The sequence below is a fragment of the Biomphalaria glabrata genome, chromosome 5, assembly GCF_947242115.1.
Source record: "Biomphalaria glabrata chromosome 5, xgBioGlab47.1, whole genome shotgun sequence".
Taxonomy (NCBI): Eukaryota; Metazoa; Mollusca; class Gastropoda; family Planorbidae; genus Biomphalaria; species Biomphalaria glabrata.
In genome coordinates this window covers 44,089,329-44,103,051 of record NC_074715.1, presented here as the reverse complement: position 1 = coordinate 44,103,051, position 13,723 = coordinate 44,089,329, and the positions used below count along the sequence as shown (strand labels likewise).

The 13,723-nt window shown below is 38.2% G+C and overlaps 1 protein-coding gene across 1 annotated transcript; it reads left to right on the top strand.

Moving 5' to 3' along the window:
* The first annotated feature begins 2,212 nt into the window (after positions 1 to 2,212).
* LOC129926337 (uncharacterized) lies at positions 2,213 to 6,693 on the top strand. The gene is made up of 2 exons (XM_056029662.1): positions 2,213 to 2,357; positions 5,567 to 6,693. The coding sequence occupies exons 1-2, from the start codon at positions 2,213 to 2,215 to the stop codon at positions 6,691 to 6,693; spliced, it is 1,272 nt and encodes a 423-aa protein (XP_055885637.1).
* Positions 6,694 to 13,723: the final 7,030 nt, after the last annotated feature.

Sequence of the window (13,723 nt, the reverse complement as noted above, 5' to 3'; positions counted from 1 at the left end):
TAGTGGCGTAGTTATCATTGCGCAAAGTGGCTCAATGCGCCCGGGCTCATTACCATGATAAGGAACGCAATTTGTGTATGCAAATGCAAGGGCCAATTTTGACACCCAGTCTGCCCCTGCTAGGGAGCATTGAAAAGATAACTAATAATACAATGAATATTTAAAAAGAAATTTACATTACCATCCTTTTTTTTAATGCTTTACGAAAGCAAAGTTTTAAAGTGTATGCTGCATACTCTACTAAATATCTTTTAGTAAGTGAACACCAGAGAAAAAGTAACTCCAGTATCTTACATGTTTTCCTATTATTTATATTTTTACCTCAAGATAGTAGACAATTGTTTCATTTTTATTAGACACTGCAATCTAATGGCAGATTTTGATGTTAGCGACATGCTGCCTGAAAGACATTTTTTTCAGCATAACCGTTTTCAGCATAAGAACTAACCGTTTTCAGCATAAGAACTGACCGTTTTCAGCATAAGAACTAACCGTTTTCAGCATAAGAACTAACCGTTTTCAGCATAAGAACTAACCGTTACTTCTTGTAGTTGCCTTTCAGGTTTGGCTCCCTCATCTGAGTCAATGAAACCAAATTTGAACTGCTGGCCCGCATTACACAGTCCACAGAAACGCTCGCAAAACTCAAAACAATATGGAAAGACAAAGACATAGCGTCAGACTGATGCTTTCCCTGGTCATGGCCACATTCTTATATGCTTACGAGTCTTGGACTCTGACTGCAGTGGTAGAGAGGAGGATCCTAGCAATGGAATTGAGATGCTACAGAAGGATAATAAGGTATCACATTGAAAGACCGCAATACAAACGGGTTACTACAGCGGTTGGACTCCACGATGACCTGCTATTGTAAAAAACAAAACACAAATCAAAACTCTAGGGCATATTACAAGGTCTTCGTGGCTCCCTTCCTTCTGGGAACAGTACCAGGAAAGAGAGGAAGAGGTAGTTTTTTTTTTTAATTCCTACTATTAACTTACAATTTCGTCATAGTCTAAAATTAAAATCATTTATTTTCTATTATCCAACGAAATTTCGCACATAAACTCATGTTACGTGACAACACATTTAATTAAAATTTTAGAAAGATCACTTCATTAATTATTGAATTATTAAAATGTTATTTTGACCGTTTACGGTCAGGAACTCATGGGTGTCATTACGTTTCCCATAGTGCAGTGTATCAGTAATATTTCTTTGTATATGGCCGACCACATGCAAAGATTAGACACTTTTTTATGAATGATAAAATATGAATATTTATTTTAGTCTATTATGTGAATTTAAAGTAGTAACGAACAGTAAACACAATTATTAGTTGTTTTTTCTATTTAGATTTGATTGTTCAAAGTTTTGATTGAAAGGGAAAAGATCTCCTCTTCATTTTTTTTAAAACGAACTTTTTATATTGGTCAGTGGGTGTTACTTCCTTTCAGTCCTTCCTTATCTTTATTACAAAGCAACCAATGAGAGCAACATAAAACTTCTTTTTGTTACCCATAATGCTTTGTTAATGTGAATGCTATCTGTGGGGTTCCAGAGTCAACAACATCCCAACGCGTGGGTACAGACCTAGAAACATGTTTTAAAATCTTTAGTTGTTTTTTTCAATCATATGCTAAGAAAAATTGAAAACGACGGACAACGCATTTTATGAAAAAATTCAGAAAGATCATTTCATTAATTATTGAATTCAACAAAATATTTACCGTTAGAGCAGTGTCCAGTGTTACCGTCAGCTTTATAAAGTCGGAATCGATTTAAAAAAGAAATTATATTAGGCCAATTTGTTTATCTACCGACCTCAATGACAGCTATACACCCAATCCTAACAACATTTGTAAGTTTCTGTAAATGCTCCATAGAACGAAGTCATTCTGATTATAATATTATTAAAAGAAAAATAGCTAACAAAGATATCTTATAATAGAATTATTTCCTACTTATCTGTGCTTTGATAATTTTCTTAGTTTCATAGACTTCCCTGTCAGAACAATTCTATAAGCTATCAACGTAACAGATACTTAAGTCCTTCTAAAAGAGCGGGCCTGTAGAGCATCCACATAATCCTGATGCAGTTTCAGCTGCAATGGGCAGGCCACATCTGCAGAATGGAAGACTCCCGCATCCGTTCACGACCCCTTTATGGCCACTTAAGGGAAGGTAAGCGATCACAAACTGGACAAAGAAAATGCTTCATGGACACCCTCAAAGCTTCAGCCTTGACCATGTCGCCTGTGAGACGGAAGCATATGGTAGAGCATCATGGCGTGGCGCTGTAAAAACTGGTGCACAAGTTGCAGAGGACAAGATAACAGCGTTGGCAGAAGAAAAGCGTCAGAGAAAAAAAGCAAGGCCAATGACACTAGTTCCAGCTGGAATAACCTGCCAAACATTCCGGGCTCACATAGGTCTCACCAGCGACTTGAGGAGGCACAAAGCCCCAGTGCAAAGCTCTCATGGATGATTAAATGGTCATCATTGAACAATGATGGACGAACTATACAGGAGGGGTAGAGTTTGTGGTGGTCAAAGTTTACTTGTATCTTTGCCATCAGTGCTTTAATATTCATGGGCGTAGCTAGGAATTTTCCATCGTTTGTGAGCCCCGGTGGGGGCTTGGCCTATTTGGGGGCCCCTGCATTTTGCGTAATATTTAATTTTTAATGTAAAAAACACTCATTTGGGGGCCCACCTCAAGTGGGGACCCGGGGGAATTTTCAAATTCTACCCCCTCCTCTCCCCACCCTAGCTACGCTATTGTTGATTTTTTTTTAAGATTTACAATTTTATTTGATTAAATTCTTTTTCTGAAAAAAATATATTTTGGAATTTACTAACTTAAAAGCTCAGTAAAGGATGCTACCTTTCCGTTGCGAAGTAATGTTGTTGTTTTTTTTTGTCCACAAGGAAAAAAAAACTCGGATAAATATAGTAATTTCTAGTGTTTACAACTCTTTTCTATTGACAAATCAATTTCTGCACGTCTGCTCTCGGATCGTTTGCTGCTAGCAGTGACGTCAGCATTTCAATTTGAGAACAATTATATTAGCCTTAGTCTCTTTACATCCAGTTTAAACAGAACGCGCTTGAAAGTTACAGAGTTGACAAACAAAAGCAACAAAGTCAATGCAAATTCGTAGTTTTTCAAAAGCATTTTAGGTACCATAAATAATGATTATATTCTTTCTTTTTTAAATCGTGCTTGATTTTAAATAAGAATTTATACTGCACAATAATTTGGTTACTATCATACACTATATATGTATTTAGTCTATGGTTACTGCATGTATCGAGTCTAGGTGCCAACTGAAATTGTGCAACAAATAACTTTTTACATCAACGTTTCAATTTAAATGCAATTTCTTTTTAAAAATGTATCAAACCAGAAAAAAAAAAAAAAGAAGGCTACTTCATAAACTTCATAGCCAGTTTGAGGATAAATGAAGAGGAGGTCACGTGTTAGACATAAATTTACAGGCTCTAGACAAGACACATAACTATAAAAAAAACAGACATTTACAGCTTTTAGACTTTGAACTACTCGATGCAAAAAGACCAAACAGTCCGCCATAAACATGAACATTAAAAGAAAGATGGAAGCAATTACGTACAAGTCAAAGGAAACAATGTTGTGAGGAGTCAATGTCGTGAGTCGCCAATGCTGTGAGGAAACAATGTTGTGAGGAGTCAATGTTGTGAGGAGTCAATGTTATGAGGAGTCAATGCTATGATTAGTCACTGCTGTGAGGAAACAATGTTATGAGGAGTCAATGCTATGAGGAGTCACTGCTGTGAGGAAACAATGTTGTGAGGAGTCAATGTTGTGAGGAAACAATGTTGTGAGGAGTCAATGCTGTGAGGAAACAATGTTGTGAGGAGTCAATGCTGTGAGGAAACAATGTTGTGAGGAGTCAATGTTGTGAGGAAACAATGTTGTGAGGAGTCAATGCTGTGAGGAAACAATGTTGTGAGGAGTCAATGTTATGAGGAGTCAATGCTATAAGGAGTCACTGCTGTGAGGAAACAATGTTATGAGGAGTCAATGCTATGAGGAGTCAATGCTGTGAGGAAACAATGTTGTGAGGAGTCAATGTTATGAGGAGTCAATGCTATGATTAGTCACTGCTGTGAGGAAACAATGTTATGAGGAGTCAATGCTATGAGGAGTCACTGCTGTGAGGAAACAATGTTGTGAGGAGTCAATGTTGTGAGGAAACAATGTTGTGAGGAGTCAATGCTGTGAGGAAACAATGTTGTGAGGAGTCAATGCTGTGAGGAAACAATGTTGTGAGGAGTCAATGTTGTGAGGAAACAATGTTGTGAGGAGTCAATGCTGTGAGGAAACAATGTTGTGAGGAGTCAATGTTATGAGGAGTCAATGCTATAAGGAGTCACTGCTGTGAGGAAACAATGTTATGAGGAGTCAATGTTGTGAGGAGTCAATGTTGTGAGGAAACAATGTTGTGAGGAGTCAATGCTGTGAGGAAACAATGTTGTGAGGAGTCAATGTTATGAGGAGTCACTGCTGTGAGGAAACAATGTTGTTAGGAGTCAATGCTGTGAGGAAACAATGTTGTGAGGAGTCAATGCTGTGAGGAAACGATGTTGTGAGGAGTCAAAGTTGTGAGGAGTCAATGTTGTGAGGAGTCACTGCTGTGAGGAAACAATGTTGTGAGGAGTCAATGCTGTGAGGAAACAATGTTGTGAGGAGTCAATGTTGTGAGGAGTCAATGTTATGAGGAGTCACTGATGTGAGGAGTCACTGCTGTGAGGAGTCAATGTTATGAGGAGTCACTGCTGTGAGGAGTCACTGCTGTGAGGAAACAATGTTGTGAGGAGTCAATGTTGTGAGGAAACAATGTTGTGAGGAGTCAATGCTGTGAGGAAACAATGTTGTGAGGAGTCAATGTTGTGAGGAAACAATGTTGTGAGGAGTCAATGCTGTGAGGAAACAATGTTGTGAGGAGTCAATGTTATGAGGAGTCACTGCTGTGAGGAAACAATGTTGTGAGGAGTCAATGTTGTGAGGAAACAATGTTGTGAGGAGTCAATGCTGTGAGGAAACGATGTTGTGAGGAGTCAAAGTTGTGAGGAGTCACTGATGTGAGGAGTCACTGCTGTGAGGAGTCAATGTTATGAGGAGTCACTGCTGTGAGGAGTCACTGCTGTGAGGAAACAATGTTGTGAGGAGTCAATGTTGTGAGGAAACAATGTTGTGAGGAGTCAATGCTGTGAGGAAACAATGTTGTGAGGAGTCAATGTTGTGAGGAGTCAATGCTGTGAGGAGTCAATGCTGTGAGGAAACAATGTTGTGAGGAGTCAATGTTGTGAGGAGTCATTGTTGTGAGGAGTCAATGCCGTGAGTCGACAATGCTGTGAGGAAACAATGTTGTGAGGAGTCATTGTTATGAAGAGTCAATGCTGTGAGGAGTCAATGTTCTAAGGAGCCTGTGCTGCAAGAAGCATCGCGTGGATCAATGTAGAAACAAAAAACATTAAGAAAATGATATTTTTCTCGTATAATTTTTCAACCCATTATGAGATGACATAGCTTATGGGAGGCCATTAAAAGAATACATTGAAGGATACATTGAAGGATACATTGAAGGATACATTGAAGGATACATTGAAGAATACATTGAAGGATACATTGAAGAATACATTGAAGGATACATTGAAGGATACATTGAAGGATACATTGAAGAATACATTGAAGGATACATTGAAGGATACATTGAAGGATACATTGAAGGATACATTGAAGGATACATTAAAGGATACATTGAAGAATACATTGAAGGATACATTGAAGGATACATTGAAGAATACATTGAAGGATACATTGAAGGATACATTGAAGAATACATTGAAGGATACATTGAAGAATACATTGAAGGATACATTGAAGAATACATTGAAGGATACATTGAAGGATACATTGAAGGATACATTGAAGAATACATTGAAGGATACATTGAAGGATACATTGAAGGATACATTGAAGGATACATTGAAGAATACATTGAAGGATACATTGAAGGATACATTGAAGAATACATTGAAGGATACATTGAAGGATACATTGAAGAATACATTGAAGGATACATTGAAGGATACATTGAAGGATACATTGAAGGATACATTGAAGGATACATTGAAGAATACATTGAAGGATACATTGAAGAATACATTGAAGGATACATTGAAGAATACATTGAAGGATACATTGAAGGATACATTGAAGAATACATTGAAGAATACATTAAAGGATACATTGAAGGATACATTGAAGGATACATTGAAGGATACATTGAAGGATACATTGAAGGATACATTGAAGAATACATTGAAGGATACATTGAAGGATACATTGAAGAATACATTGAAGGATACATTGAAGGATACATTGAAGGATACATTGAAGGATACATTGAAGAATACATTGAAGGATACATTGAAGGATACATTGAAGGATACATTGAAGAATACATTGAAGGATACATTGAAGGATACATTGAAGAATACATTGAAGGATACATTGAAGAATACTTTGAAGGATACATTGAAGAATACATTGAAGGATACATTGAAGGATACATTGAAGAATACATTGAAGAATACATTGAAGAATACATTGAAGGATACATTGAAGGATACATTGAAAGCTAAACTTGAAAACAAGTCACGAATTGTTTTATATTCAAACCTTTTAAGTATCCGATACTGCCGATACTTCGTGCTGTTATGAATGTAATAAAGTTATCAAACCTTGGACTAGTATTTCCCTTAAAACAAACAAACAAACAGTCTTCCTTACTGATTCCCCTATCACTACTTCTCCCAATTGCAGTAGATGAAAAAAATGCAAAAAAAAATTAATCTCTTAGGTTTAGAGCGACTAAGCCATTGTCACGAACGCAGCGGTTAAATTTAAAAAAAAAAGAAAAAAAATTGTTTGCAATTTCGAAGCAATAAGTTTTTTTTTAAACCGACATATCCAAAAATGCAAGAATACAAGATAACACTTCCTTGCGTTTTTAAGCATTATTAAACTCTTTTGTGGGTTACTTTGAATAGCGCTCATTAGCGCGAATTTGCCTGTGTAGAGATTGTTTAAAAACAATCATTTTTTATCATATAAAGCCGACATAAACTTTATAATTTTGTGTGTTGTAGATGGAAGTTAAAAAAAAAAGAGAATAGAATTCTTGGGTGCGAGAGCATTACAACGCCAGAGTGAAGACCAAAAAAAAAAAGGCCAAAAGCAACACAGAGAGTATGAAATATTTTAATATTAAATTAAGAAGCATAAGAAAAGTCAGTGATTGTATGTAGAATTTTCTTTTTGTAGTAGGAGTGACGGTGTGTGTGTGTGTCGGGTTGGGGGGGGGAATGAGAAAAGTGACACAAGTATTCAGGCCAGAAGTATGTGCTTGTGTGTAGGAGGTCGATAGCCTGTAAGCCGCTTTTCGAAATCACAGTGACATACCATAAGTCATGGGTCAAAATTATGTTAGGGAAGCGTTAGAATGGGGAGGGGGGGGAGTTTCGGTCAAAATATTATATGAGCATTGGATACGCAGAATGCATTGTTAAAAAAAGGCTCCAACCCAAAAACATCATCAAGCGTTTCAAATTTTTCAATAAAATATTTTTTTCAAGGGGGCGGGGATGGGAGAGAGGGGGTAGAGAAAAGTGATATAAATTTCACAGGCCAGAAGTGAGTCAGTTTCGGTGGGCGTTCTATAGCGTACCGTTCTAATTTAATTAACATATATAGAATACACGGTTGAAAAGGGAGATGGTTGAAATGCGTACACTTTTAGTGAAAGTGCCAAAAAAAAAAAGGAGTACGGCCAAAATATAACGGATATAATAAAAAAAAGGGCTCAAGCCAAACAAAATCAACGGGCGTAGCCGGTGGGTAATGCTAGCGGCTAGTGTTGGATAAATTATACTGTTCATGAAAAACAATGAGTATAATTTTGGGGAGCGTCCATTGTTTGCAAGCAAAAAGTTCTGTAGGTATCATAATTGATAAGTACATCAATACAATAATGTGTATGCAATACAAATTAATGCATATGCAATAATGTATTAACTAAAACAATAACTACCCAATGCAAATCATTTGATGCAGAATAAGGGCAATGTTTGACATTGTTATCTGAAGATAACAGTTTTATATCCGCCATAAAGAAAAGTACAAGGCGTAACTCGAGAAAAATAGCACGAGTTAGCCCCCCTCCTTTTTTATGGACACCCAATCCTCTGATTTCTCAGAGCACTTTTATAGAACAGACTTTCTCAAAACTCAGAAAACTTCAATAGAGCAGCGCTTCTCAAAGTTCAATTTTTTTTCTCTTTGTATTTTCAGCTCCATTTTCCCATAGTCCTTAAAAAAAAACAATTTTCAAAATCTTTGTGAAGCACGTGAAATAATGGGCCGGCCTCCTCTTAATGTTCTGCTTAACTGTTGATTGCGACGATTGGAAATGTTACGGAATCTCTACGTCGACGGACTGATGATAGTGATGAAAGACTCGGATACAGAAAAGGCTCTCCATTTGAGGTTAAGTTAATGTGTACATTGTTTTTTTTTTTTTTTTGTTGGTCATGTTTTGGATGCTCCTTCAGAGTTGAAGACAATTTTATCCTAGCCCCAACCCCCCCCCCCCACAGGAAAATAACAGAGGGCAGGGTTCGAACCCGCGACCATCGAAACCACGGAATGACAGCCCAGAGCGCGTATGAATGACCAGACAGTCATTGTGTTACTGATACATATTGGGTTTTTGCTCCGCTTACCAGACAACGTTCCATCACTAGGCCTACTCTTTCTTTCTTAAACGAATTCCTTTTTTCCCCATCAGATCGATGGCTTTCTATATTTAAACCCAATCTTTGTTTTCAAATGTAACAAGATAAACCTATCCCCACCTTCCCTCTCCAATTTCATCCATTTTTTTTTTACTGAAGCCAATCCACCCCCTTCCCCACCTCCGTTGAGTCACAAGTTTGACAACCGCTTCCCGGATAAATGATACGAAAGCTCTATGCTTACCAGGGAATCGTCTCCTCCCATTCACCGTATCGGTAAACTCGATTGCCCCCCTCCTTTCTCATTCGATGTGGACATTTATAGACACAAACCTAGTTATTAACCATGGCGTTTTGCGATCGCTAATAATAGTTTCGTCGAAAAGTGTGGTATCGATCTGAGGCATCCGACGAGCGCCAGTCCCTGGAAGAACGGTAGAAGGAAAAATCAATGAGACAAAGAATTTGACGCGGCGACACCGACAAAGAAATCAAGTGATGAAAAAGTGTGAGGGCCTGGGTCTACAGACGATATCTCGCTGATAGTTCAACCCAGCTCCATTAGACAGTTTTAAATATTGATTTACTCTCTCATATCAACATTTCCATTCAGTTTTCTGAGTGGGCGAATATATCATACTGTGTGTAATGTCTGTAATGTATGTGTGTGTGTGTGTACTAAAATAAATATTTTGTAAGTGTTTATGGTCTCGATTTTATTGAATAATAAAACTTGGAATGTGGTGGCTGCGTGGTAAAGCGCTTAGCTTCCGAACCGAGTATCGGGTTCCTATCTCGGTGAAGGCTGGGATTTTAAATCCACCCAACTCTATTGGGTACCTGACTTTAGTTGGGCAAAGTAAATTTGGTTGGTAGATGTGCTGGCCTCATGACACTCTCGCCAACCGTTGGCCATTGAAACAGATTACCTTTACATCATCTGCCCTAACGATCGTAAGCTGTGAAAGTGGAACTTGACTTACTTGCTTACTTGCTTTCTTAATTTACTTGACACTTACAATTAAACCTATTCTCACACTTTGAAGTTACTAAGAACTTACACGGTATGCCACTGTAGTGCCACTGAGATGGATGGATGTTTTATGGTTTTAGTTTTCTCAAGGGGTATCTGTGTGAATTTTACCGTAATCACTTTTTATAACATAAAATAAAAAAAATTAAAAAAAAATTATGGCTCAAGTATCCAAAAGCCGACACACTAACCACTCTGCTCGCGAGGAGCTTATGAAAATAGAAGATTATTTAGTTATCTATGTTTCTTTCAAACTTTCTTTAAAGCTGCGACCTAGAGTTACCCCACATAATATTAGAGACGAAAAAAAAGAGGGGGGGGGGAGAAGGTTAGGGTTAGAAGTAGTCTTCACCCGTCATTAAATATCAGGGCCGGACTTAATCATTGTGACCAAGAAGTCATGGAAAGAGAACAAGTAATCTACTCTGTATTCACCCGTCACTAAATAGCAGGGCAGGACTTAACCATTGTGGGGCCTAATGCGAAACGGATTTCGCTTGGCCCAGTTTGTGTATGGATACGGATAATAAGTGAAATTTAAGAGTTTGTATTAGAAAATATATTCGTCTTTGCATTTTATTAATTCTTTACTACGCACAAAACTACTAGAAGAGCCTTGCGTGTAGAGAAGTCATACAGTATATCATAAGAATTCTGTTTCCTACATAGATCACGCTCAATAGCAAGAATTACCACATGTTTCAATCTATCTACGAGAATTGTTGACCTCAAGTAATTCATTAGTTTGATGCGCGAGAAGCTTCTTTAACCAGATTCCACAATTATGTGATAATGCCGTTGTCATCGCGCGTAGGATTGTCGTTTTCCATATAGAATGACACCCCAAAAACAAAATTTTTGTGTATACATTTCAGGAGATTTGTATGAGTTTTCAAAAGAATTTAATAATTTCCTGAGATTTTCAGGACTTTTTCGTATATTTTGTAATCTCAGGAGGCCGCGAGAAATCTGTTATAAGTTATAAGTTATGAAATGGTTTAATTTAATAATTTATAGAATTATTAATTATAGAAAAACCTAGAATTAGCGCGGGTCTTATGAACGTGCGGGGCACACTGCGGACGCATAGGTTGCAGTAGCCTAAGGCCAGCCCTGCAAAATAGCTGCGTATGCTACGCCGCCGGTCGACTATTTCTTTATAACTTGGTTCAGAAAACCAAAGATCTGATTCAAACGAGTAATTTCTTTATCACCTGGTTCAGAAAACAAAAGAGGCGCGGTGGCTGAGCTGTAAAGAGCTTGACTTTTAAACCGGGGGTCCCGGGTTCGAATCATGGTGAAAACAGGGTTTTTAATTTCGGGATCTTTGGGCGCCTCTGTGTCCACCCAGCTCTAACGGGTACCTGACCTTAGTTGAGGAAAGTAAAGGCGGTTGGTCGTTGTGCTAGCCACATGACAGTCTCGTTTACCGTAGGCCACAGAAATAGATGACCTTTACATCATCTGCCCTATAAATCACAAGGTCTGAAAGGGGAATTTTCAGAAAACCAAAGATCAGATTAAAATAGGTCATTTCTTTATTACTTGGCTAGACAACCAAAGATATGATTCAAACGTGTCATTGAGCAACTATTCTCCCCCCCCCCCCCTCGTCTACTAGACACTATCATCGTGACTCCACTGTCAGAGTTTCCCACGATCCAAGTTGATGTGTGTGCCTGGTCTCTTGACTTAAGAATACATCAATGAAATCTATCATATTACCGACAACAATTTTACCCAGCGAAAATTTATTTTATTCAAAACGTGTCTTTAATTAGCAAGACTGAATTACAATTGCACAAAGAAAGAAATAGATTAGTGTTTATGAAGTATTGTCCTAGTCTTCAACCTTGTCAGATAGTCACAATCCAAGAAATGGATAACATACATGTATTAGTAATCATAGGGGGCTCAGTGGCTAAGTGTTAAGTGCTAGGTTTTCGGTTCTGGGTTCGAATCTCGGTGTGAAGACTGGGATTTTGAATTTTGGGGTTATTGGAGCCTCTGAGTCCACCCTACTGTAAGGGTACCTGACATTGGGAAAAGTAAAGGCGTTGGTCGATGTGCTGGTCGCAAGACACCCTGCTTGTTAACCTTAACATCATTTGCCTTATAGATAGCAAGGTCTGAAAGGGAGACTATTAGTAATCATATACAAAGCAATATTTCTCTATATTGATGTCTGGGACGTTGTGGCTGAACGGCTTAAACCGCCTGGTCACCAATTTAGGGGCTCGAGTTTAAAATCCCGATTATAGCTGAGTTAAATGTTTTCCATGTTTCGGATGTTCCTTCAGAGTCCAAACCTCCCGCAGGACGACGGGGGATGAGGAGTGGGAAGGGTTTGAACCCGGGACCATTGATATGTCCGAACGACAGTCCAGCGCGCTAACCGCACGACCAGGCAGCCATCGTTAGGGCGCCTCTGTGTCCACCTCCTCCTCCCTCATGTCAACAAAAGAGATTGGCCGGTAGTGCACTGAGGTTCGATCAATGCAAAAAGTTAAAAATCAGCATCTGAATAAGACTATTTTTTAATATTTGTTTTGTTAATCATGTCATTAAAGTGTAAACCTCCGCACGAGGTCAGGACTGATGTTGTATCCCTTCGTTTTTTGTCTTAGGAGCATGCTTTTCAAATGTGAAATCACTAACCCAGTTTTATTAGATGACGTTGCTTCTTTCCCTGATCTTTGCTAGTGCAATGATGATGAACACTTATTATATCATTGGTGTACCACATGAGATTGATCAACCGAAGCTATTTCACCTATTTATTGCTAAGGGTGCAACTAACTCTCGAAAAAGATCATTGTTTTCTATGAATAAAAGTGTTCATTTTTGTTTTGTTTTTATTTGCCCGAGAGGACCCGAGAGGTATAACTTTCATGGAAGGACCCGAGAGGTATAACTTTCATGGAAGGACCCGAGAGGTATAACTTTCATGGAAGGACCCGAGAGGTATAACTTTCATGGAAGGACCCGAGAGGTATAACTTTCATGGAAGGACCGGAGAGGTATAACTTTCATGGAAGGACCCGAGAGGTATAACTTTCATGGAAGGACCCGAGAGGTATAACTTTCATGGAAGGACCCGAGAGGTATAACTTTCATGGAAGGACCCGAGAGGTATAACTTTCATGGAAGGACCCGAGAGGTATAACTTTCATGGAAAGACCCGAGAGGTATAACTTCTTCATCTTACAATGTAACCCTTCCCTTTAGTGACTTCAGTTCTTAAGGATAAAATACCTTGACTTTTCCTTCACTAACGTTTCAGACCAGAAGGGACGAAACTCTCCACCTTCCCTCTCGAGCTGTGAACATAAGGCGGGATTCATTTTACGAATATGTGTAGCTAAAAAAAAAAAGGATTTTTATAGAAATCATGGGAACAATTAGCAGAAAATCACAGTTTATATCTTTTTTAGTATAATCTTGCGTTTACAAAATTTATAAATAATTGTACAAGAAAATCACATTCACTTCATTTTTTTTCTTTGTCAAGCACAATTATTTCCCTTGCAGCCTAGGCTCATCAAACGTTGAAAGTATGTATCTCGATGTATGCTATATCACTTTGTAGACAGATCAGGTTTATTAGATCATTGAAAATGTTTCTTATTTTACTTTAGCTTTTTGCATGGAAGATAAAACGTTTCAAGAAGACCAGAACTAGTCAATGATCCAAAGAAAGGAAAAACAAATAATTAACTGTTTGGAATCTTCGTTTAGAGTTAACGCCCGCCCACACACCCACACACACAAACACACACACCCACACAAACACACCACACACACACAAACACACACACACAAAGACTGGATGATAAGTGTTAAGAA

Excerpts from the sequence above, each read along its gene's own strand:
- LOC129926337 (XM_056029662.1), top strand. The coding sequence starts at position 2,213 with ATGCTTCATGGACACCCTCAAAGCTTCAGCCTTGACCATGTCGCCTGT. Across the intron at positions 2,358-5,566 it reads AGCGTTGGCAGAAGAAAAGC|ATGACATAGCTTATGGGAGG; the intron begins GTCAGAGAAAAA and ends ACCCATTATGAG.